The 25,983-nt window shown below is 40.0% G+C and overlaps 1 protein-coding gene and 1 long non-coding RNA gene across 2 annotated transcripts; both read right to left on the reverse strand.

Moving 5' to 3' along the window:
• Window positions 1-4,236: 4,236 nt before the first annotated feature.
• Window positions 4,237-7,595, reverse strand: LOC134357693 (uncharacterized). Its single transcript, XR_010020701.1, has 3 exons — window positions 7,521-7,595; window positions 7,327-7,376; window positions 4,237-5,648 (listed from the first exon to the last, which is right to left on the reverse strand). It is a non-coding gene; the product is annotated as an uncharacterized LOC134357693 (long non-coding RNA).
• Window positions 7,596-16,277: 8,682 nt separating this feature from the next.
• ndufs6 (NADH:ubiquinone oxidoreductase subunit S6) lies at window positions 16,278-25,722 on the reverse strand. Its single transcript, XM_063069731.1, is given in 6 exon segments — window positions 16,278-16,469; window positions 16,945-17,067; window positions 19,739-19,792; window positions 25,079-25,303; window positions 25,305-25,356; window positions 25,667-25,722. Coding segments are annotated over 6 exon segments (579 nt in total). The 3' UTR covers window positions 16,278-16,400.
• Between the last annotated feature and the right edge of the window lie 261 nt (window positions 25,723-25,983).

Here is a 25,983-nt window from a genome sequence, read left to right on the forward strand (position 1 = left end):
GTGCAACATCGCCATAGAATTTTGCTTCTCACTCTGTGTTCTTCCAGATCAAACAGTAAAAAGAAATTTTGATTGCTTTTGATTTTTTAAGTCCCTTGATATATCTTTCATGATATTTTACACGGACAAATATCTAGCTTGCAGAACAGAAATTTAGTTCATAAATTCGCCTGGCAAACACCACTGCTGCTTATTATACAGAAACTATAATGTTATTTCACCACTGTCACTTGTTAAAAAGGTTGGTTTCAAATATACTCTTATATTATATACCCAAGCCTGGTAAATTGGGAGACGCATATTCTGTACATGACCTCTGGAGCTATTTGCTGTGATAAAACAGCTTTACCAAGAGACAGTCATTTTAAGTATTCATCATTTTGGAGAATCGGAGAAGTTTGTCTGGTCTTAAATATGCCTGACTTGAATAATGAAAAAACAATGAGGCATGAGCTCAACTGAGATTTTATTTTATTTTTATCCCATATTATAAATAAGTAAAAGATTGAATAATAAATAGTAATGACAATTTGCGTCTTACTTTTCATTGTTAATCTTAGAGCAGTGAATCAAAGGCATATTTCTGGAAAACACGGGGCGCCTCTGGAGTAAGTAAATTCACGTGCAACTCAACTTGCTTACTGTATTCTGCGTAAACATCCTCATTCGTAGACGAGGGATGGGGTCTACACAGGGTCATGGGTAGTGCTGAATGTGGGCTGTTTTTACCTGGCTATTCTTCCAGTTTATTTAATAGAATGCAGTGTTTCCCTGTCTTTTTTAAGGAGGCAAAAGAATACATATGAAGTTAAATATTTGAGATTTTCTGTAACCTAAAGCAGTTCTACCTCTATTTTCTGTTTCTTCTCCTCAGAATTACTTCAGGTTATGTATTGATATCAGGACTGTAGACTTAAAGCCCAACCCTATCTCAATTCTAGCCGAGGGGAAAGACTAAGTAAGAAATGTATGCTATGAATAATCATGGGTATTCAATTTCAGCAGGAGATCATTTTTATGCTGGAATCTGAGAATACGAGAATTAAAAATTCTAACAGTGTTTACGTTTGACAAGTTATGTCGAAAGTTAAAAGCTATACCACATTAAAAAGCATATAAACTTTTAAAAAACTTGCTTTTCTTTCCTTTACATGGTTTGTTTTTAGTGTGGGCAATCACCTTCTCAGAATATATTTTAATAATGCAGCAAATGACCAGATTGCATAATTAAAGCGTCCGAAGAAACATTAAGGATGTCCTTTTCGAACAGAGATGAGGAGAAATGTATTTAGCAAGAGGGTGGTGAATGTGTAGAATTCATTTCCATGGACGACTGTGGAGGCCAAGTCGTTGGGTAGGCTTAAAGTGGAGGTTGATAGGTGTTTTATTAATCAGGGCGTCAAAGGTTACGTGGAGAAGGCAGAAGAATGGAGTTGAGTGGAAATCAGTCATGATGGAATGGCGGAACAGACTCGATGGACCGAATGGCCTAATTCTGCTCCTATGTCTAATGTGGAGTGTTCAGGCAAATTCATGTAAGTAAAAAGAAAACTTTATTGTCGAAGTTAGTAAAACATTGCACTTTCCCTTCTGCCGCCATACATTATATTCAATTCAATATTTATTCAGTATTTTCTAAAGCGTGCGTTTGCATTCAATGAAAGTTACCTGTTTTGAATGAAGTATAATTGATTTTCATTATAAGGTTCTTGGAGTGAGTCTCTTACTACCAGTGAATAATTCCTATAAACATATCCGGTTTGAAGAGGCGGATGCCGAATTCTATTTCAGATTAAAGTACAAATTATGTCTATACTCTGGCGTGCCGCAACTTCGTGTCGAACCGGTTGATACTTTTGGATCTTCCAAATTTATATGGGCTTATGATTAATGTGATCTCCCCAGCACAGTATTTGAAGCAACAGCGGATTCAGTTAGTGGAGGTAGCTGATTTTGATTATGTGACATTTTCCAGGCATCCTGACTGATCCTGGCATCAAGTGCACAAGTTTGGCAGCAATTGAAACTTTTCGCGCCCTTGAGCGATGGCTGCGATAGTGGAACTTCGTGCAAGGTCCAAGAAAATATAACATTATACGACCCGCATCGTCCATTCGTGAAAATCAAGTACAATGGGAAATCATACGGCGTGCTGTTAAAGAGAAAATAAAGCTGTAAGCTAACTTTCTTCTGCGTTAGCAGTCATAACTTTTAAATGTGAATGATTATGTTTGTGCAGATAAATCATTCTTTTTTTCAACAAACTGAAATCCAATTCATCACGAAAACATTAAGTAGGAACGTGAACAACTGCTTTCCTTTAACACACCGTACGGCAAAAAGCTTGGCGTCACCTCTAATCCATGTTGCATTTTATAATGTAGCTGGGAAATCAATGGAATAATGCAAGTAATTAAAACAGGCAACCCGCAAATTTCATGGACAGAACACGAAATGTATTTCCCATTAAATCTGCCTTTATTTGGATTGTCATCCCCAAATAATTATATTTGACAGACGACGTGTAGTTATTGTGGGGCCCAATTGTCCAAACTTCTAACATCAATTTGACTCTCCTCCTGAATAAAGGTACTGTACCAGTCTGAGAGGATTAGATTGCATTCCTCGAAACATGGTTTCTCGCACGTTTACAACTTTCATGCCATTTTACACAGTGTAATTTTGGAGATTCAAGTCTAGGAGCTGGAAATCTGTCTTCATCACTTCGTATCAATGTGCCCCTCGGCACCAGAGTACGTTTTATCAGTTCTCTTCCGTGTAAAAGTAGAAACAAATGAACTTAAGGGTATCACGTGGGTTATCGAACATTCCTCGTGTTGCCCGATATAGATTCATTAAAAAAAATATGGTCCGTATCTTGCTGACAAAAGTAGCAAGTCGGTTTCCCGGGACTTCCCAACCATCAAGAAGTGACAGGAGTTCACCGCTGCGTTGATCTGACGGAGACTAGTGTGGAAAGTAAATCTGTTCTATGTTCACGAACTTCTTGCTGTGACACTCTCTCACCGCTAGATGGCTCTCTGCCTGCGATGACCTCCAAGATGCATTTGAGTGTCAAAGCAGTGCCACAAAATTCTCCACAAAGGTCATATTAGGAAAACTCCCAGAGCTTTTGGCTAGTCCCCAAATACTAAGTACTAAGATTCTTGTTTTTAATCTACTTTGGTTTGCATGCCAGCTTCCTCAAACATATTCGATGTGTTTATGATAAAGGGTGTAAAGTACAAACATCGTCACAGATTTTGTAATTCATGCAACGCACTGTTTCTGTTTCTAATCGCACTTTAAAAATGCTGTTTTTTCCCCTCTCAAAGTGCTCCGACGTAATAACTTTGCCATTATCTTATCTCGAGGTGATAATAGCACCTAATGCATCCGGATGCAGTGAGCTGACTAGGAATTATTGATTAGATAGAGTGCAGTCCTCCTCTAGGAGTGAAATTTACAGAATCCTTCCGAATCCTTCTGCGTAGAATTTCATCCAAGCAACGGATTATTATTACAACCCAGCTTTCTTGCGAAAATTGGTTGAGATCTAATTCCGTCATCTTGTCTCGAACCAGCAGATACCGTGATGGGGAAATGCGTGTAATATTGTGCCAACGTACCAATATAATCGTGAATGCCTGACATTAAAATCGTTGAAAAGAAATAGTGTACTTTTTTTTCAAAAGTTTATTTCACTAATGAAATATTAGTTAATGTTTTAACACTGATTCGGTTATGCGTAAGCAGCGAAGCTATACTAAACTGAAATATTGAGTTAATGCATTGTCACAATCCAATGGCCATTGACGAGCAGTTAGAAGGACTAAGCGTGATGGTTTATCTAGATATTTAATACTAAATGCTCCGAATGTGTGATTTTGCCGTGATTGTGTGGCGGGGGTTAGAGGCAATGTTCATTTGTAAAAGTTTAACATTGTACTAGTCCGGATAATGTGCAAGAGAGTGAAGGGAACGAGCAGATGACCAGTTGCATTCCTCTGGCGCGCAACCCGTATTTTAACCCTTTGTGGAGTCCTTAACTTTGTGGAGTTCAGTCACCCTTATAATTCCACACGTTAAACCACGAACGAGGAGCGTGTGAGTGAAGGTGGATATTCTAAAGATAAACAAGACTGTAAGCAAGACGGTAGATAAGCCTGTTAAAACTGCAAGTAAAACTAAAAGACACTCATATAAGATTAATAATTCTTAATTCATTTGTGGTGAGCAAACATTTTTGGAGTATATATACATAAGGAGGTGAGCCCTGTAAAACAAAAACACGAGAAACTCGGCATGTACTGGAAATCCAAAGCAACACACACAAAATTCTGGAGGAACTCAGCAAGTCAGGCAGCACCTCCGGAAATGCGTCATTATATACCACGTTGAGATTCGTTTTCTTGTAGGCATTTACAAAGAAACTAAGAATTACAATAGAATTTAGGAAAAGCTATACATAACAAAGACAGACAAATTACTTTGTAATTGGAGCTGGAGGGTTATGGGGAGATGGCAGGAGATTGGGACTGAGAGGGAAATGGATCAGCTGTGATGAAATGACAGAGCAGACTCGATGGGCCAAATGGCCTAATTCTGCTTCTATACTTTATGGTCTTATATATATTTAGAGATACAGCATGGAATAGGCCCTCCCTGCCCTTTAAGCCACACTGCCAGGAACCCACCAATTTAATGCTAATTTAGTCACAGGTCAATTTACAATGACCAATTAACTTACTAACTTTTACATCTTTGGACTGTGGGAGGAAACTGGAGTGCCCGGATGAAACCATATGTATAATATTATATATAAAATATTAATGAATATATTAAAACATGGTTACAAATAAGGCCAAAAGTCATGAATGAATAATAAAAATGGTGATTGAGTGGAATTTCTGAGATACATAAATATAATACCAGGAAAGTGCAGGATATCATTTCAGTTTTTTTCACTTTGTCAGTAAGAATCCTAGAAGGAAAATACTAACGAAAATCAGCTGAAGAGATTCCAAAACAAACAGTAGATGAAAAAAAAACTTGACAAGTCAAAAGGCATTTCAGGCTCACTACAACATTACAGCACAAAAGGTGGAGAATGCCATCCAAATTATCCATCCAATTGCACGAAAGCACACTTAAAAGGAAATCCATCAAATGAGCAAAAGAAATAAAAGGTCAATCAAACTTTGGAGAAATGTCCTCATTTACAATACTTCTTCCATGTGTTATGGAATTTTGGATAGCCAACTCAACTCTTCATCAACATGTGTCATGTTTTGCACATTTTACTACAGGAAAATTAGAAGAGGTACTTGCACTGCAGATTTTATACATTTTAACTTTGGAACATCAATTTCACCGTGCTTCATTCTAACAATTTGTAAACACCAAGAATCCAAAAATGTCAAAGAGCTGTTTTCGTCCACCTGCTGACACAGATTCACAGAGACCCGTATAAAAAACTTGGATGCTCAGATGCAATTTGTTTTCCATCAAAATGACTTATTTTTAAGTTGGATTTTTTTCATCTCACAGTTTCCGAGACCAACCTTAACTTGACCCAGACTATTCCAAAGAGAAACGTTCATCTATGTCAAACTGTTTAATTACTTTGGTTCAGTGCCTTCGGATATCTGTAAAACAGAACCATTTCAATTAAAAATAAATAAATGTTGCAAACTTGGCAGCTTCCTAATCTAAAATGGTTTTGAAGTTATAGCTAGGCTTTCAAAATAGACAAAATTGCAAGGCAGGACTGCAGTTGGTCTCTCAACATAGCAAAACTGACATTTCAGAAAGTTAGGTGACCATCTTCATTCTTTTCAAAATCAGATTAACCTAATTCATTCTGCCCAAGGTACCACACTCCTGCAAAATGGGAAGTACAACCAGGTCTTTTAATATAATTCATTGACTTCTTCATTTTTTTTTCCTGAATAAAAAAAAAAGAGCCTTCTACTCATTCATCTCCAGAAGTTAAAGTTCTGCAGACACTGTCACTGAAATAGGTACCCTATCATAATTCACCTAAAGTGAAAAGGATTACAACTACTTCCATCCACTGTCACCAATATACAGGGACCCACACCTTAAAAAATGACTAAATTATTTCTAAAACCCACATGCATAGCAATATTACAAATACAAGATGCTTCCTGGCCTGCTGAGTTCCTCCAGCATTTTGTGTATGATGCATAGCAGTAGGCTCTTTGCATCCCTAGAATGAAACCGACATTTATTGTTACAGAAAGTAGCAAAATCTTAAGAAGGGGCAAGCTTCGTCCTTTTCCCATTAAAACTAACAGTACCCAACTGCCAATCTCTCACAAAGGAACACAATGCAAACGTATACAATTGATCATATAGGCCAGTCCTGGTGAAGGGTCTCAAGCCTGAAACATCAACTCTTTATTTATTTCCATAGTCCGAGGTTCCCAATTTTTTTTATGCCATGGACCCCTACCATTAACCAAGTGGCCCATGGGCCCAAGGTTGGGGACCCCTGCCCAAGATGTTGCCTGGCCTGCTGAATTCCTCCAGAAGTGTGTGTGTGTGTGTGTGTGTGTCTGGATTTCCAGCATCTGCAGAATCTCTTGTGTTTATTTTATAGAATTGAATATGCCTTGCATTAAATTATATGTATAGATGTCATAGACTGACTTGTTTTGGAATGGGCTTTGGAACTTGATACTGAGCACATTAGAGGCAGGCTATTCAGCTGTGAAATCAGAAAGCACTTCTCCTCACAAAAGGTAATGGAACACTGGATTTACACTCACGCATTCCTACCCACACCCTCCTCCTCCATCCCCCACACACACTCACACCTGAACTCACACCCAAAAAGGCTTTTAATAATCTTTCAATCTCTTTAAAAGAAAAGATTTTTTTGACAGATTGACAATAGTAGAGACTATGGAAGAAATATTGCCGCACACAGACTAGCTACAGGTCAGCTATGGCCTAATTGAATGACAGACTTGAAGGACCAAATGGCCCATGGTAGCATATGAATATTGGACAGAAAGGTTATCTTTGCTGGAAATGAAAGGGGATGCAGGTAGTTTGTATGAACGCACAATGTAAGGCCTCCAAAGAACACAAACAGTGGTGTGATGGATTTGAACACTTTTCAAATAATCAAAACTTTTGCATTCTATTTTTGATTAAAAGGCTTTTTAAAATGCCTCAAATGTTAAATCTGCACCTTGTGTTTAGAGTTCATATGGGAAATATTTACACTCGGACTTAATGCTTTCTGCACATGTTGAAAGGTAAGAAAAAATGAAATATCACCTGACTACAACTCACCTAAAATTATAAAGGAGCCGATATTGCAGTTGAACTCAATTCCATGCTGCCTGTAACACAAACAGTTTCATTAACATTTGAGACGCTTTTAGCTTTTGGAAAGTAATAAATGCAAGAACGTTTAATTATATGAAAAGTATTCAAATCAATGACATTACCGTTAGGGACATACATAGTGCTTTCTAACCAATTACCTGCATTTCCACCAACTTATTGCAAATGTGACCTTTCTTTCCAATTTGATTGCAAGTTCTGGGTGTGTATGCTATCTCTGTGTCTTGGAGCTGGTCATTCCCTTCCCATGTGATGGCTGCTATTAATGTTAATACACTCTGACGGTTGGAGCCTAAATAAGTGTTTCTGACATAATACAGAAGCTTTTGGAGGTGGATAAACGGGCAGACGGTTTAATGAGACGAGTTCAGCCAGCCGAGGCCAAGCGCCTGACAGCCAGGCAACTTCACTCAAAAGGATTGCACTAACACCGTGAGATCCCTCATCTTTTGTAGCCACATACATCATTGAATGAGATTAGAAAGCCGAAATGATTATTCAAAAACAGTTCATAGTGATATATTGCTGAATGTTAATGCAATTTAGGAACTTAAACCTTATGTTTAATTCACACATGATAGATGCATCTTAATTTTTTTGGGAACAGGAATAAAAATGTTCAAAGTTTAAAATGCTTCTCATTGGTGTCAACATGCAGCTTGCAATAATCTGCAACTCGCCTGTTGTCTTGAAGCACATCCATCAGTTATTTCTTTAAACTGGTAAATCCATATACAGTATATATTGAATGTAAATGATTGGATTTCCCTACTCCTGCAGGGTGATGGAATTCCTCCACAGCTACACTACCCACTCCTCAACCAGGTGGAAGCTGCGCAAATGCAAACACATCAACTTAGATTAACATATGAAACAGAGGCATTGGAAATAATGCTGTGCATCAGAGTTTGCTCCTGAATAACTATTTATAGAAGCAAGATGGTGAATTTCTAGATTTCAGTAAGATAAATATCTCCTAAAAGAATAAACTGCATTTATTGAAACCTACCTCAATTAACTCATAAGGTAAATGCATTCCACTACTGCCTTTAAGCCAGTAATATAATTTATTATTCTATTTCTGGCATCATCCCCTTTCCTTTTCAGTCCTGTAGAAAGGTCTCAGCCCAGAGCGTTGACTGTATATTCATTTCCATGGATGCTGCCTGGCCTGCTGAGTTCCTCCAGCATTTTGTGAGTGTTGCCTTGGATTTCTAGCATCTGCAGATTTTCTCCTGTAATAGAATTTATTTCTCATTTGTTGTACATGATTTACATTTTTACAATAATATATTTTTTTGTAAATTCTTCAAATTCAACTAAAGGGCAGCGTCCCACAACTACACTGCTTCACGGGCTTTCAAAGCTTTAATTTACAATTTCATAATTTTGGATATGCCATAAGCAAATAATAAATCTAAACTGAGAGGTGGCTTTTGTAGATTGTGTAATTAATAAATGTGATTTTATTTGTTCTGTTCAATTTTGCAAGTAGATGAGAAAGAGACGCAGATACGTGTGAAGGAAATATATTTTGTTAGCACAGCCAACAATGTGACTTCGTGATATCTGAGAGCTAGAAAATAAGTCACTAATAATTAATCGTTTACTTATAAAACTGAAATTTACATAAGCACGATTATACGGGATCCATTTAATGACATGTAAAACACGTCATTACATCTTTTATCTCAAAGCTGTTCATCTAAAGAAAACAACTAATTGAAGGGCTTTGGAATAGCTGCGTTTCCATCTATGGTATATTCAGGCATCCTAATACAACTAATAACCAGACTGCCAAAACAAAGGATCCACCGCGTGTATCGAAATGTACATCCCGACATGAGCAAAATATTTAGAGGAAAGGTTCCTAAGGATAACCGGCAACAGATACAGGCGGAGAGGCAAGTAGGTAGATTTAAAAAGTCGGCAGAACAGGAATCCGATAAGTAGGTTTTAAAACAACATTGAAGAATTACTAATTCTTAAACTCAAGGAGCCATAGGAACGTTTCCTAGGCCAAGAGCGCCCTCTGTCTGCCACGGCGTTTTCTTTTACGCCAAAGAGGCTACGAAAGGGTTTTTCGGTTTGTCCGCACGTTTGTACGTGCAGTGGTTGCTGGGTGAAAATTTGCAAGTTGTGCGGCGTTCCTGGAAATTCAAAGCATGATGCGCGATTTTGACAAATAACTAAAGAAATAAATTTAAAAAGCGGCCCTTTTTAATCAATGTTAATCCTAATCCACCCCTCTGCTTGCGGTTTCGTTCCCTTCTGTTCCCCCGTTTACAACTGAACCCGTGGGCTTGGTCGGTTCGTATTTGACAGGGGGAAACCGGGGCGCTGCACTCACTGGCCATTACCAAGAAGGGGTTGGTCATCGATCAAGATGGCTTTGTCCTGAAGGACGCGCCTGCCAGATTGGCACGCAGAAGTTCCTGGACGAACATGTTGAATATATGAATATGAATACATAACACAAATCTACCTATTAGACATGCACTTGTCCACAGCATCACTGATAGCTGTCCATAGTATGATGGTTGTTGGAGGTCAAGCATTGCTGCCCTAGGCATGCTTAATGAGATATGGCTTTTTGAACGATCTATCATAATGTCGGATGTTAACTGGTAGTCACATAATGCACAATTGGATCGCAACTTCTCAGGAAATGTAGTATTCCACTAAGGACAGTATTCGTCCACAGGGGTAAGAAACAGTCACATCACACAATTGCCATCTCCTTGTGGACTCATAATGACATTAAGATCAGTAAACAGCTCACCATCAGTTTGGGGGAGGCGTAACAATTGACCTGAAACTAAACTGTACCTGTATATAAATCATATTCTTCATAGGCGCATCCTTGTGGTCCAGAGTGACTCGCTTCCACTCAAGCTCCGTAGATTGCGAATGATGAATGTGGGATTCTCTCTGACATGGACCGGGCAGGAGTACTTAAGACAACTTGCGGGTAGGGTAGTTTGAAGGAACATACAAGAGCATGCTGTATGTAGGAGCAGGAGGTCATTTGAACCCTGGACTTACTCTGACTTTCAGCAGGGTTATGGGTGATCCTCTACTCGCACTGCATTTTCCTGCTCTATCCTAATATCTCAAGCCCTTTAAGATCTAGAAATTAATCACCATTTGAATTGAATTGACTTCATTTCTTACATCCTTCACATACATGAGTAAAAATTCTTGTTACATCTCCATCTAAATGTGCAACGTGTAATTTATAATAAATACTATGTACAACAGGACAGTCAATATAGAAATACAATTGCCTCGGCGTGATGGCCTGGAGCCCGTTGGTGCTGGCGTTTATGCTGCGGTAGCGTTTCCCGGGTGGTAGTAGCTGCAACAGTTTGTGCTTGGGGTGATTCGGGTCCCCAGTGATCCTTCAGGCCCTTTTTATGCACCAGTCTCTGTTATTGTCCTGAATCATGGGAAGTTCACATCTACAGATGCGCTGGGCTGTCCGCACCACTCTCTGCAGAGTCCTGCGATTGAGGGAAGTACCGTTCTTAAAATGGAATCAATTACTAAGTCTTCAAAGTACTTACTAGAGAATTACAAAGAATGCTTTGAATGAATAATTTTTGAATCACCTTTTGAATTAATAATTTCATTGCAGTCCTAAATAAACTCTCCTTCTGGTGAATGCCACAATTTTAGACTCTTTAGCCAAGTTAAATATCTTCCCCACATCTACTCTATCAAATATTCAAAGCTCCAGAAACTTGAATAAAACCACAAAATGCCTGAAATCTAAATAGGCATCTCACTTATTTAATACTTCCTCAAATCAGACTCCCCATATCAAGAACACAAGAAAATCTGCAGATGCTGGAAATCCAAGGCAAAACACATAAAATGCCGGAGGAACTCAGCATCTATGGAATGAATAAGCAGTCGACATTTCGGGCCGAGACCCTTCATAAGGACTCACCACCATATCGAGAACAAATCTGGTAAAGCATCATTGCTCTTCTTCTTGGGTAAGGAGACCAAGATTGTACACAATATTACAGGTGTGGAATCCATTGCACATTCTTAAAGAAATATTCCTCGTAAGTGTCATGACATCGCATTCTTTATTATTGATTCCAAAACTTCCGCACTATAACGTCAACATCAGATGAATTTTATTTTGGTAATTCCCAGCTTTCTCTCTCCCTCCTTGGGGGGGGGGAGGGGGTCACACTTGCTTTCGTCCAATGTGCAGAAAAAAAAGATAAAGAAAATTTAAGAATGTGGAATATCATAACCAGAACAACCACTGACCCTTAAGTATTTCTTTTGGAACACTAAGGAATACCTCATCAGGTCTCTGACGTTACAACAAGTCTCCCAAACTTCCACCACAAAGGACCAAGATAGCAGGTGCATGGTCACATGACCACCTGCAGGCACCAATCTGACCTGTTAGCAAATTGTGCTTCCTTCATTGCAGAAGATGTGTCTAAATCTAATAGCTTCACCAACAGGGCTAAATCAATTCAAAACAGCTCACCACCACTTCCTCAAAGACAGAAAGAGATGGGGATTAAAGGCTGGCCTTCCAACAATACCCGATTTTATAAAAATATTATTTTCAATAGCAAGAAAGGTATTGGTAACACAATATCAGTATTGTTATAGGTCAGTTATTTCCTATTATCATAGGAAATTACAAGCCAGTTAGCCTAACCTCAGTGGTGGGGGAAGTGTTGGGAGTCATCATTAAGGAGGAGGTTTCGGGGTACTTGGAGACGAATGGCAAAATAAGTCAAAGTCAGCATGGTTTCTGTAAAGGGAAATCTTGCCTGACAAATCAGTTAGGAGTTCTTCGAGGAAGTAACAAGCAAGGTGGGCAAAGGAGAGGCAGTGGATGTCATTTACTAGGATTTTCAAAAGGCATTTGATAATGTGTTACGCGAGGCTGCTTAACAAGATAAAATCCTATGGAGTTACAGGAAAGTTACTGGCATGGATAATGGAATGGCTGACAGGCCAGTGTCAGTGAGTGGGAACAAAAGGGGCCTTTTCTGGTTGGCTGCCGGTGACTGGTGGTGTTTCTCAGTGGCCAGTATTGGGACCGCTACTTTTTACATTGTTTGTCAATGATTTGCGTAATGGAATTGATGACTTTGTGGCAAAGTTTGCAGATGATACAAAGATAGGTGGAGGGGTAGTGCTGAGGAAGCAATGTGATTGTGGCAGGACTTAAACCGTTGGAAGAATGGGCAAAAATGTGGCAGATGGAATACAGTGTTGGGAAATGTGTGATAATGCATTTTCGGTAAAAGGAACAATAGTTCCACTATTATCTAAATGAGGAGAAGGTTCAAACATCAGAGGTGCAGAGGGACTTAGGAGTCCTTATGCAAGACCCCCAGAGGGTTAATTTACAGGTTGAGTGTGTGGTAATGAAGGCAAATGCAATATTGGCATTTATTTCAAGGGGAATAGAATATAAAAGCAAGGAGATAATACTGAGCCTTTATAAGACACTAGTCAGACCACCTTTGGAGTATTGTCAACAGTTTTGGGCCCCATATCTCAGAAAAGATGTGTTGTCATTGGAGTCCAGAGGAGGTTCACGAGGATGATTCTGGGAATGAAGGGGTTATGGCTATCGGTACCCAGTTTGTGGATTCAGCACCTGGAGAATCTCTTGTGTTTATTATTGTTAAGGTAGCCACTTCAGTGAAATGGAAATACAAACATTGAACATTCCAGTAATCAATTAAATATTCACATTTCTTTTTAGATTAGGATCCTTGAATCAGTTTTAGACAATCTAGATGATTCACATGAAGGTAAGCTGCTATATAATACTAACACCTAGAAGTTTAAAACCCATCATCAATGGGCCAGATCTTACTGGCACAATTCCCCCACTGGAAATTGTATTCTGGTGTCCTGTGCATCTGTACGTACCCTATCTGGATGCAAGGACACCAACTCAGCAGTCATCCACATGTAGAGTCCAGTGGCAAGGCTTCAAGTGGAGTAGGTGAGCTTTATTTAAAATCATACCACTGACAACTTCTGACATACAGCAAAGCCCCACCCACACTTCAGAATAAAAATACTATAGATACTGGCTGGAAAAGGATGAAAATAATTTGAAGTTTTAACAAATAATGTGCATTAACAATGTAGAAATTATGCAAAAGTAGTAAGAGACAGTAAATGCAAAGTACTTATTTAATATTTTTATTGCATCTCATATGCTTACCACATAACACTTCCCAAAGTTAATGAGGTTTGGATCCAGATTCAAGTATATCTGGTGCAGAATCAAATGAAACATTCCTCACAATTCTACTTCACAATTCTAGCAAAACTAGGCCCTGCTGCTTGTTTTCATGGCAGTCTAGTCCAATAGCAAACAGGCCTATCCTACTTTCAACATCAGTAAGTCTCAGTCTTCTGCATTTGATCACTGATGACCACCTTGTATCGCAGTTACAATGACTAAAAGCTGGTATTTGCAAACAGAACATCTGGCAATACTAGAAATAAAGCTTCCACTGTTTTAAACATTTCAGCTGAAGCTTGAATTTAAATATTCTGACTGCTCAGGGTAATTACAAAGCATAAAGGGCTTTGGAAAAGACTGAAGATTACCAGATTAATGTATCAACGAATATCATGGATATTTAGTTGAATTCACCATAGTCAATATTCATCAGAAGAACTTGGGGAATTTAGACCCTTCAACGAAAATTATATATTTAATATTTTTGTGTCAGTAAAGTATAACAACATTATTTTTACCTTAACCTGCACAAAATCAAAAATATTAAGGGTGAGATAGAATGATCCCCATAAAATAGCTCCAAGATAACAGCAACTCTGACGTCTTTTACATGTCCTCTCATAACCGTGGAAGAAACATGTAGCCACATTCTATTTCTTGTCAGGATAGGTTCTGCAGTCCAAAAATCATGCAATCAACTGCTCTTAAAGTGAAAAATACTTTTTCAGCTTCAGTGTAATTCTATCAAATGTGAAATAAAGGCAAAATGTGAAAAACAAAAAATATAAAACTCATTATGTACATGTAAAAATAAAAAACATTTAAAACAATAAATGACCTGTTTCCCCTGTACATTAAACACTAAAAGAAAATGGTAGACTTTTAAATGTGAAATATCAATGGTAAGGTGTAATCATGTTACTTGTAAGCTAGAAAGTGCATCAAACTGTTCCAGCCTGATTGTTTTAACACCAATCATAATTATTTTATGATACAGGAGATCTTCCCCCCCACCCCCAGAACTATGACACTTCACAGCCGCTAACCAAATTCACACAAACAGCATCAAAGTATAGGATTGAATCTGAATTCCTGGAGCTATGAGTCAGCAACAATACCTGCTACGTTAGTATGTTATCCATTATTTAGCGAAAAAAACTTACATTCCTTCATTCTTGTCTAGAATTTACTCTATGGATATTTAAAAGTGTTTGCAATTATTAAAGCAGCAATTCTGCCCCCATAATCTATTACTCTAACTCCTGCTTCCCTTTCTATTTGTTGACCATTTTGATTTTAATGTATCACTGCTTTGCTCTTTCTTCCCCAATACTTCAATTATTGGGACAGGCTAGCCCTATCATGTTCCCTTGTCACTTCATTAGTACCCAACCTTTCAAATTACCAAGGCAAAACATTTCAGAGGCGAAGAGATAAGCTTTACTACATGCAAAACAGTGCAAGTAGCCTCACCCCTGCAAACTCTGGCCCATAATGCAACAATTCAAAATGCAAGTTATCTTTGTTAAATATATCAGGATCTGGATTTCAAATCAGACTAAAAAAAACTGCTTTTATCACATTTCCAGCAAACTTGTCAGTTACATAAGGCTTTAGAGTAGAATAATTTGAAGTTAGGGTCACTGGCACCCTACATCTTTATAATCGTCCTTGATTATGCTCTGCGACAAGCTACCAAAGATCATGACAAGCTAGGACGAACCAAAAGGGTCAGACCAGTTATGCTCACAGATCTCGATTTTGCAGACGACATAGTCCTGCTCTCTGACCAGATGGAGGAAGCACAATAACTACTGACAAAAGTGGAAATTGAGTGTAATAAAGTTGGACTTCACCTAAACGCTAAAAAGACAGAGTACATGGAGTTTAACTGCGACAAAGGTACTCTCAAGACCATAAAGAATGATACCATTAAGAAAGTCTTTGACTACAAGTACCTCAGGTCAAGAATGATGAGTTTGGAGAAGGACACAAAGATATGGAAAGCGCTGGCGTGGAGGGCTATGAACGACATGAAGGAAATCTGGAAGTCGAACCTGACCAGAGGGCTTAAAAAGAGGATTTTCATAGCAGTCATAGAGTCCATTCTCACATACGGATGCGAGATGTGGACACTCACCAAGACTATGTGAAAGTCTCTAGATGGTTGCTATACACGAATGCTCTGGATGGCTCTTGACGTGTGTCGGCAACAGCACATGACGAACATCGAGTTCTATGACGACCTACTGATGCTCACCACTAAAATCGAGGCAAGAAGACTGCAACTAGTGGGGCACTGCCTACGCCACCCCGAGCTACCTGCCAGCCTAGTCATCATATGGGAGCCCAAGCATGGGAGGATGACCCCTGGGCGCCCTCCCAAGACTATGGTCAACACGCTCCTAGAAGACAGCGGCGCGGCTAATGCAGATGAACTGAACGCACTGATGAGGAGAGGGAGAAGTGGAGAGTCCGTCATCGTGCCCAACGCCGGCCCCCTAGGCCTGAGTTGACGTAGTAGTAGTAGACACATTCAAAACAGTGGAGGCTAGTTTAATGAACGTTAATCTGAGGAACTGCTTTTCAGATGGAAATTAGACTCTGAAATTCTGTTAATTAGTCACATTTGTCTCATTAGAGACTATCTTTATTCTAACTTCATTTTAAACTCAGCAACAAGCAAATACAAAGTTTAATTAACTCATTTTCAAAGCTTTCTTTGCATTCAAACAGTGCAGCAAGTGAATCTGTTCTAAATGACTTAATTTCAATGGTGATGCTTTTGTTTAAAACGAAGTCCACAATAACCACATGTTCCAACTTTTGTTTCTTTATCCTAAAAAACACAAAAAGGTTATTCTAGCTTTCAGATGCACAAAAGTATTATAAACTATTACTCACTAAATATAAAGTAGTATTCACTTTGCATTCATACAGAACTTTCAGTCAAAATCACCCTTCCTTAAAATATCAATCCTGATAAGTGATAATCAATTTTATTTTTTGATTAATATTGAATATAATTTTATAAAGAAAATTTGTAAAAAATTATCAATATAAATTACCTTAGAGAATATACTAATGAAAATTGGTTTTAAAAGGCATACTGCTCATGTTTTGAAAAATCTGTACAATGTAAGTATAGTTATGGCTGCCGCATATAACTTATGCTTTCACAATTATGTTGTATGCAGGCAAGTCAATATTTTTCATTTGCTTAAGTCCATACACCGCATCAAGTAAATTTATGACCAATTGCTACTTTTTGAAATACGCCTTATGCAAGTTGTTATGGTAAAATAAACACTTACCAAGTTTATGTACACCTTAGGATGCCCCCGAGCTCCACCCCCGCCATCGCACGAAACCACTCTGTCTGTTACTTCAGTTATTGGTTCCTCGGCAACTAAGTCAATAGCAAAATTTTCATTTACCTACCAAAATATAATTGGAAAGCAAAGGAATTGGGATTTAACTTTGATTGTAATGAATGTTATACCTAGCAGAATATACGTGTTTTGCAAGATATGTACTTGGATTTGCTCTGGTACCATCTATTAAGAATTTACATAAGTATCTCAATAACAGCCAATGTGACCAGGGCAAGTAATGATGCGTGCCCTTAACTAGACTAAAGAATTGCTACATGAGCCATTCTAGGAGAAGATAAACCAGGAAAAGTTCGGAGGTGATGTCTGTTAGCTGTCAAGTAGGGGACCGTGCAAAATTCTGATTTGACGGAGAAAGATGTGAGAGTGCGGAGGAACATCTGGAAAACTTCTGAAATGGCCGCTTCGCTGCCACTGCTACTGTGTGGTAACCGGAATCTCCGGAGCAGAAGGCCCCGAAATCCTCGGCTTTGCGTGTTTCAGCGGCCGGGGTGAGGTCGAAGGTGCTCGGCAGAGGATGGCGTATTGGAGAGGCTGGTCAGAAGCTCGAAGTTTTTGGACGGATGAACTCAGTGTCGGCTGCTTCCAAGGCATCGTAAAGTTGACAGTGCCTGGAGGTTTATGGCAGGGAGTTTCTCCCTTTTGCTGCCTGCTAGCGGGGACTCAGGAGTCGATCGAGTCGGGGACTTTTGAGACTTTATTTACCGTGCCCATGGTTTGTTCTTCATCAAGTATTGCTTTGCACTGCTGTAACTATATGTTATAATTATGTGGTTCTGTCAGTGTTAGTCTTTGGTTTGTCCTGTTTTCTGTGATATCACTCCGGAGAAACATTGTATCATTTCTTAACACATGTATGCATTTCTAAATGACAATAAAAGAGGACTAAGTGTTCTCATAATCTAAATAGATCTAAAAAGTAATTTGCTAAATTTAATTTTGGGTCAAAACAGACATAGAAATAAAGAAAAGATGGGTGGGCAGGGGAAGAAGAAAACACCATGGAATGAAATATATACAAATAAGAACAAATGAACAAAAAAACAATATTTTGTTTTGCACATTTCAAATGATAAAAATAAAACTTATGAAATAAAGACAGCAAATGCTGGAACCATTCAGGTCAAGCAGCATCTGTAGAGAGAGAAACACTGTTATTACTACAGGGCTGTATCTGATTAAGTTCATTAAGCTGAAACACTAACTCTGCTTCACTCTGCCAAAGCTGCTGGGTATTTCCAGTATTTACTGTGTCTGTGTGATATTAAATGACTATGTTCTGTGCCTTTCCCTACCCGTCAAACATACACACAGTGGCCACTTTATTTGGCACCCCTATAAGGTACACCAACATCTTCTACTGCTACAGCCCAACCACGTCAAGGTTCAATGTGATCTGCGTTCGGAGATGCTCTTCTGCACCCCACTGCTGTAACACAACACATAGCAATTTCAGTTACTGTCTCCTTTCTAAACAACATATACAAAACTCACAGGCCAGGCAGCATCTACGTAAAAAAAGTACAGTTGACGTTAGAGTAAAAATGATGAAGAGTAGACTTAAAAAGTTGTGGGGGTGGGGGAGAGAAACACAAGGTGATAGGTGAAACCAGGAGGGGGAGAGATGAAGTAACGAGCTGGGAAGTTGATAGGTGAAAGAGATACAGGGCTGGAGAAGGGGGAGTCTGATAGGAGAGGACAGAAGGCCGTGGAAGAAGGTAAAGGGGGGAGGAGTACCAGAGGGAGGCGATGGGTAGGCAAGGAGTTGAGGTGAGAGAATGGTGGGGGAAGGTGTGGGGGCATTACTGGAAGTTCAAGAAATTGATGTTCATGCTATCAGGTTGAAGGCTACCCTGACAGAATACAAGATGCTGTTCATCCAACCTGAGTGTGGCCTCACCGTGACAGTAGAGGAGGCCATGGGTTGACACATCAGAATGGGAAAGGGAAGTGAAATTAAAAGAGAGAGGGGGAGGGAGAGAGTGGGGGGAGGGGGAGAGAGGGGGAGGGAGGATGGGGTGATAGAAAGGAGAGAGGGGGAGGGAAAGAGAGTGACAGATGGAGAGAGAGGGAGGGTAGAGGGGGAGAGAGAGGGTGGGAAGAGGGAAGATAAACATTTGGGTTGGTAAATTAATGAATGGAAAGGAAGGAAGGAACATAGGCAACCGTTTGGATGGTCTGCATTTTGGTCACACTTGTCCATGAGCTTCTCACAGAGAGGTGATGGAATAATAGACACAGCTATTAAGAACATTTAGAATAGAAAATGAAGAAAAGAACAAAACTAAAAAGAGCTTTTAAATGAGCATAATCCCAAACGATGCAATTGATGCAATCATCCACAATAGCTCAAAGATGGCAAAGACTGTGTTCACAAGGGAGTGGATATTCTGTAGAGAACAATGGTGAATTAAACAAAGTAACCACTGGAGAGACACTGCAAGCTCTCTGCAGCATAGAATAAAACGAGAGAAGTTTAAATAAATATTAAAATTGCACAAAGAGCTGACAAATAGAACCAAACTCAGGAGATACCAGGACAGTTGAACACTAATCTTGTTTTAGATTTTGAACTTTAAAATAAAACTTGTTTAGTATTAAGATTGAATTACCATGTAAAATTAGTACTATTTTACATATTTTAGTGCATGAACTGAAATAAGCGAGTGGATAGTCCCCTGACCTCCCAGTGCAGTCACAATATGCAAAAACTTACTTCTTTATGTCGACCAACAAACCTGATTCTTCTATAATCATCCTCATCATAAACCTGAAGCAAACAAGAAAAAAACTGCGTGTTATGAATACTTAGTGCCAATTCCATTGATGCCAATCATAAATACCATACAATCCCAACAAGGGTATTTGATCACATTAATTTTTTAGAATGAGAACTGCAACTTTAACTGAAATACAGCGTTTTTTAAAAATTTGTACTATGTATAAAAGTAGATGTATTGAAAGTAGATTTTGAATCTCACGCAGAAAAAATGCTGGACAAACTTGACAGGAACATCAGCATCTGTGGAGAATACGTTAACCTTAAGATGTTCATCAAGAAATGGTGTGCTTGATGAAATGGCAGGATCTGTACCATCAATAGAATATAATGACAGAAAACCCAATTAAAACTCACTTTTCAGTCATAATTCAAGCAAACACTGCAAAGGACCCAGTTCCTCAACGCAAACACTGGAGTACTTGTACCAAGCTTTATCATCAAGCAACAGCCCGGCCAGCAATCGTGCTCAGTGTCATAGCCTTTATTCAATGTCCCAGTCTTCTGTGTATGTCCTACCCCTCTAGCAGGACAGACCAAACAAGGGTGATGTTATGGAATAGAGGTTAACACTGGCCGGCCGGTGGTATAGACCACCCGCATCGGACTTCAAGTTGAGGGGTCCCGGACTCAAATCTGGCCGGCTTCTAGCACACTTTCCATTCATCATAAAAACAGATAAAAATACTAGAGAAATTGCAAGCTTGCGACCTTATGTGCTACAAGGTGCAAAAAGGAACAACACACAACTGGTAGCTTATAGGGCCAAGTAATCCAATGTAAAGATTGGACAACGTGAAGTCTCAGAAGTCTCACCTCAGGCCAAACAAAAGCAAAGGAAACATGCGCCTGGCTTTCCTCAATTAATGGATCACTATTCTTCTAACAGAACTTCAATATCGATCACAAGAATGGCTTAGCAGCACCACAACTTTCTGAGTAGGTCAAGTCCTGAAGGAAGTAGCAGCCCGAATACAGATACATGTACGTGGTTGGTGGTGAGGGGAAACTTCTTCATCAGAGGGTCGTGAGAGCGTGGAATGAGCTGCCAGCACAACTGGTGCATGCCGGTTTGATTTCAACTTTTAAGCGAAGTTTAGATGGGTACATGTATGGTGGGGGTATGGAGGGTGGTGGTTCCTATGCAGGTCAGTGGGAGTAGTCAATGGTTCACACAGACTAGATATGCTGGAGCCTGTTTCTATGACTCCACAATCCAATAGTTGGGAAATGATCACGTTTTCACACTTCTCTGATCATGTGCTGGACAGGCACCAGTCCATTATTGTGTTAAGGGGGACACTGGGGAAAACGTTCTGTCTTTACACCAAGGAACTTGCATTTGTATGTTGTGGCAGTACAACTGAACTGAAATAGGACAGATGCAAAACAAAAGTAGCTAAATTGTGCTCCGTTATAATCTGTAGTCATAAAACATGGAAACATCTTTGGCTTATCAAGTAATCAAACAGCCGTTTACACTAATCCAACACAATTACCATTTTATTTGTCCTGCAGTTCTACAGACCTACACAAACGAACAGCAATTTATAGTGGCCAATTAATAGTCAGGTATGTGACTCAACCTACCACTACCAATCAATCAGGGGACCAAACCTTACTCAATGACATAACCGCAGAGGTGGATGCCAGGAGCTTCACTACAAACATCTAAACAAGTACCAACTTACTAATCCTGCAAAAAACTTTGTGCAATCAATGAAAGCAGAACATTCCAAATAGGGCTAAGATATCCCTACAGCCGATTGATCGAATAACATCTTTGCAGATCTGACATATCCAGTAATGAACAGTGTACAGTGAAACAGCTAACAGAAATGGTCCCTTGATCGTCCCCATCCTAAGTGATGTTCCCAGAAGTAGTATGAGGAGATTTGGTTTGTCACCTAAAACACTCGAAAACTTGTACAGGTGTACCATGGAAAACATTCTGACCGGGTGCATCACTGTCTGGTATGGGGGGGTAGGGGTGCTAATGTGCAGGATTGAAAGAAGCTACACAAAGTTGTAAAATTAGTCAGCGCCATCTTAGATACTAGCCTCTGTAGTATCCAAGACAACTTCAAGGAGCAGTGCCTATGAAAGGTGGCGTCCTTTATTAAGGAACCCCTCACCCAGGACATGCCCTCTTCTCATTGTTATTGTCAGGAAAGAGGTACAGATGCCTGAAGGTACACACACAGCGATTCAGGAAGAGCTTCTTCCCCTCTGCCGTCCAATTCCTAAATGGACATTGTACTCATGAACACTATTTCACTTATATTATTTATGTTTTTGCACTATTTTTAATTTATTTAATATATATATATACAGTGGCATGCAAAAGTTTGGGCACCCCGGTCAAAATTTCTGTTACTGTGAATAGTTAAGCGAGTAAAAGATGAACTGATTTCCAAAAGGCATAAAGTTAAAGATGACACATTTCTCTAATATTTTAAGAAAACTTTCTATTCAAAAGTTCCATTCAAAAGGTTCAAAGAAACATCTAAACATTCCTGACCTGATGAAGTTAGAATAGAACCTTTTGGCTGCAATGAGCAAAGGTATGTTTGGAGAAAAAAAGCATGCAGAATTTCATGAAAAGAACCACTTTCCAACTGTTAAGCACAGGGGTGGATCGATTACGCTTGGGGCTTGTGTTGCAGCCAGTGGCACGGGGAACATTTATTGGTAGAGAGAAGAATGAATTCAATTAAATACCAGCAAATTCTGGAAGCAAACAGCACACCATCTGTTAAAAAGTTGAAGATGAAAAGAGGATGACTTCTACAACAGGATAATGATGCTAAACACACTTCAAAATCCACAATGGACTACTTCAAGAGGTGCAAGCTGAAGGTTTTGCCATGGTCCTCACTGTCCCCTGACCTAAACATCATCGAGAATCTGTGGATAGACCTCAAAAGAGCATGCAAGACGGCCAAAGAATCTCACAGAACTAGAAGCCTTTTGCAAGGAAGAATGGGCAAAAGTCCCCCAAACAAGAATTGAAAGACTCTTAGCTGGCTACAAAAAGCATTTACAAGCTGCGATACTTGCCAAAGGGGGTGTTACTAAGTACTGCCATGCAGGGTGCCCAATCTTTTGCTTCGGGCCCTTTTCCTTTTTTGTTATTTTGAAGCTGTAAAAGATGGGAATAAAAACGTTTTCTTGCTTAAAATATTAAAGAAATGAGTCATCTTTAACTTTATGCCTTTTGGAAATCAGTTCATCTTTTAATCTCTTAGCTATTCACAGTAACAGAAATTTTGACCGGGGTGCCCAAACTTTTGCATACCACTGTACATACTTGAAAGTAATTGATTTACTTTTTTTATATTATCATGTATTGCATTGTACTGCTGCCGCTAATTTAACAAATTTCACGACATATGCCAGTGATATTAAACCTGATTCTGAAGTACAAAACATCCCTGAAGTTGGTGCAACTGCGTCCAGTTAGACAGAGTCGAGGCCCTATTGCCTCCTCCAGAGTTCTGCATCATCACGGGTATACACTGCTACAGCAAAGCCTAAAGGCCCCAAGTAAAATCCCAGTTGCAGTGCTGAAGGCTTGCTTTTAGCCCAGTTGTTCTAAAAATGCTGAACACTTGCATAGCTATTACTTATCCTCAAGAAGCAGTACCACTAATATTCAATTAATCAGCTTCCTCTCTTGAATCAACAGAGATGAAAAGTAAGTGACAGGTTCTGCACCTCTACCTACACCTCCTCCCTCACCATCATTCATGGCTTCAAACAGTCATTTCAGGTGAGAAGACACTTCACCTGCGAGTCTGTTGGCGTCATTTATTAAAACCAGTGCTCCCAGCAGAGTCTCATTTACATCGGTGAGATCCAATGCAGGTGGGGCACCAGTTTACTGAGCACCATTGCAGAGTCCCCAGGTGGCCACCCATATCAATTTGACTACACACCACGATTCTGAAAGAGTTAGCAGAAGAGATTGTGGAGGCACTAGTAATGATCTTTCAAGAATCAATAGATGGTTCCAGAGGACTGGAAAATTACAAATGTCACTCCACTCTTCAAGAAGAATGGAAATTATAGGCCAGTAGCCTGACCTCAGTGCCTGGGAAGATGTTGGAGTTGATTGTTAAAAATGTGGCTCCAGGATACTTGGAGGTGCGTGATAAAATAGGCCAAAGTCAGCATGGTTTCCTCTAGGGAAAATCTTGCCTGACAAATCTGTTGGAATTCTTTAAGGAAATAACAAGCAGGACAGTCAAAGGAGAATTGGTGGATGTTGTATACTTGGATTTTCAGAAGACCTTAGACAAGGTGTTGCACATGAGGCTGCTTAGCAAGATAAGACCCCATGGTATTAAAGGAAAGATACTAGCATGGATAGAGCATAGGCTGATTGGCAGGAAGCAAAGAGTGGGAACAATGGGAGCCTTTTCTTATTGGTTGCTGGTGACTAGCGATGTTCTACAAGGATCTGTATTGGGACTACATCTTCTTATGTTGTATGTCAATGATTAGGATGACAAAATTGATGGTTTCTGGGGCCAAGTTTGTGGACCATATGAAGGTAGGTGCAGGGGCAAATAATGTTAAGAAAACAGGGAGGCTGCAGAAGCACTTAGACAGAGTAGGAGAACGGGCAAAGAAGTGGCAGATGGAATATAGTGTCGGGAAGTGTATCGTCATGCACTTTGGTAATAGAAATAAAAAGGTACACTGTTTTCTAAAAGGGGAGAAAATTTAAAAATCCAAGGTGCAAAGGGACTTGGAAGTCCTCATGCAGGTTAACTTGCAGATTGAGCTGGTGGTGAGGAAGACAAATGCAATGTTAGCATTCATTTCAAGAGGACTAGAATATAAAAGCAAGGAGATAATTCTGAGACTTTATAAGGAACTGGTGAGGCCTCACTTGGAGTATTGTGAGCAGTTCTGGGGCCCTTATCTAAGCAAGGACGTGCTGACATTGGAGAGGGTTCACAGGAGGTTCATGAAAATGGTTCCATGAAATGAGGAGCATTTGCTGCCTCTGGGCCAGTACCCGCTGGAATTTAGAAGAATGAAGGGTGCAATATCATTGAAACCTATCAAATGCCTAAAATAGATGCAAAGAGGATGTTTCCTTTTCTCCTAACCCCACGCCTTCTCCAGGTCTCTCCATTTACACCCCCTTGGCCATCAAACTCCGCAATATACGCCGTTTCCCGGTCGCACCCTCACCCTGTCCCCGCCTCTCAACAGCTTCACCCATACCCAGTACCTGTACTTTCCCCACTGCCCGCCTCAGCCCACCTGTCCGGTGTGTGTTACTCGCTCCGCTGTCTGCACGACGGCGGCCGGGGTGCTGCTGACCAGCCTCGCACCCGCACCCGGGCTGCCGGTGAGCAGCCTTGTGCCCACACGCAGAACCGCCGAGGACCAGACCCGGCGACCCACCACGGCCGCCATGTTGAATCGGTCACCTTCAGGGAAGCGGGCAGAGACCTGTGCTCCGCCAGGTCCTACTGCCCGCGCTACACTGCTCAGGCTGTCCAATCAAATTTTGAGCACAGTACACACAAACATTTTGACTTCAAACGGAACATAATTTAGCTGCTCCAAATTATGACAAACCTGAGTTTAATCTTTCAAAAAGCAGGATATTTCATAAATAAAGCATTGAAGAATTAGTCTTGACTATTTATTTCAAATGGAAGCGCGACTTTTGACAACACGAACAAAATAGCAACTCTGAAATATGTATACCAAGTGACAGTAACATTTATCAATATTCTCTTGATACCTAGAAATGTTTCAAAACACTTAGAAGTAATTTTGTTTCTTAATGACTAGATTTTAGCGAGTCCTCCTTTGAGTCTCTATTACAACTGAATGTATTACGGTTTTATTTCCAAAATAGTTTCCATTCGATCATGAAATGTGAAGGACTGAACCATGAGCATGTAACATTACGGTCCTAAGGACCCAGCAGAGCTCGTCGCAAGGAGCCCGGAAGCAATGGTTGGTCTTTTCCCGACATCCATCCGAGGGGCGACTGACTGAGCAGACGCGGCCCGCCGTGTGAGAGGATCGGATCGGGGCCGGGGTCAGGGTCAGGTCGGTGAGAGCAGTTACTGGCGGTAGGGGATGTTCCGTGATGGTCCAATGTTCCGATGGGGCCCGCGGCGGTTCGGTTCGATTCGAGTTCTGTTTGTAGC

The sequence above is a fragment of the Mobula hypostoma genome, chromosome 17 (assembly GCF_963921235.1).
Source record: "Mobula hypostoma chromosome 17, sMobHyp1.1, whole genome shotgun sequence".
Taxonomy (NCBI): domain Eukaryota; kingdom Metazoa; phylum Chordata; class Chondrichthyes; order Myliobatiformes; family Myliobatidae; genus Mobula; species Mobula hypostoma.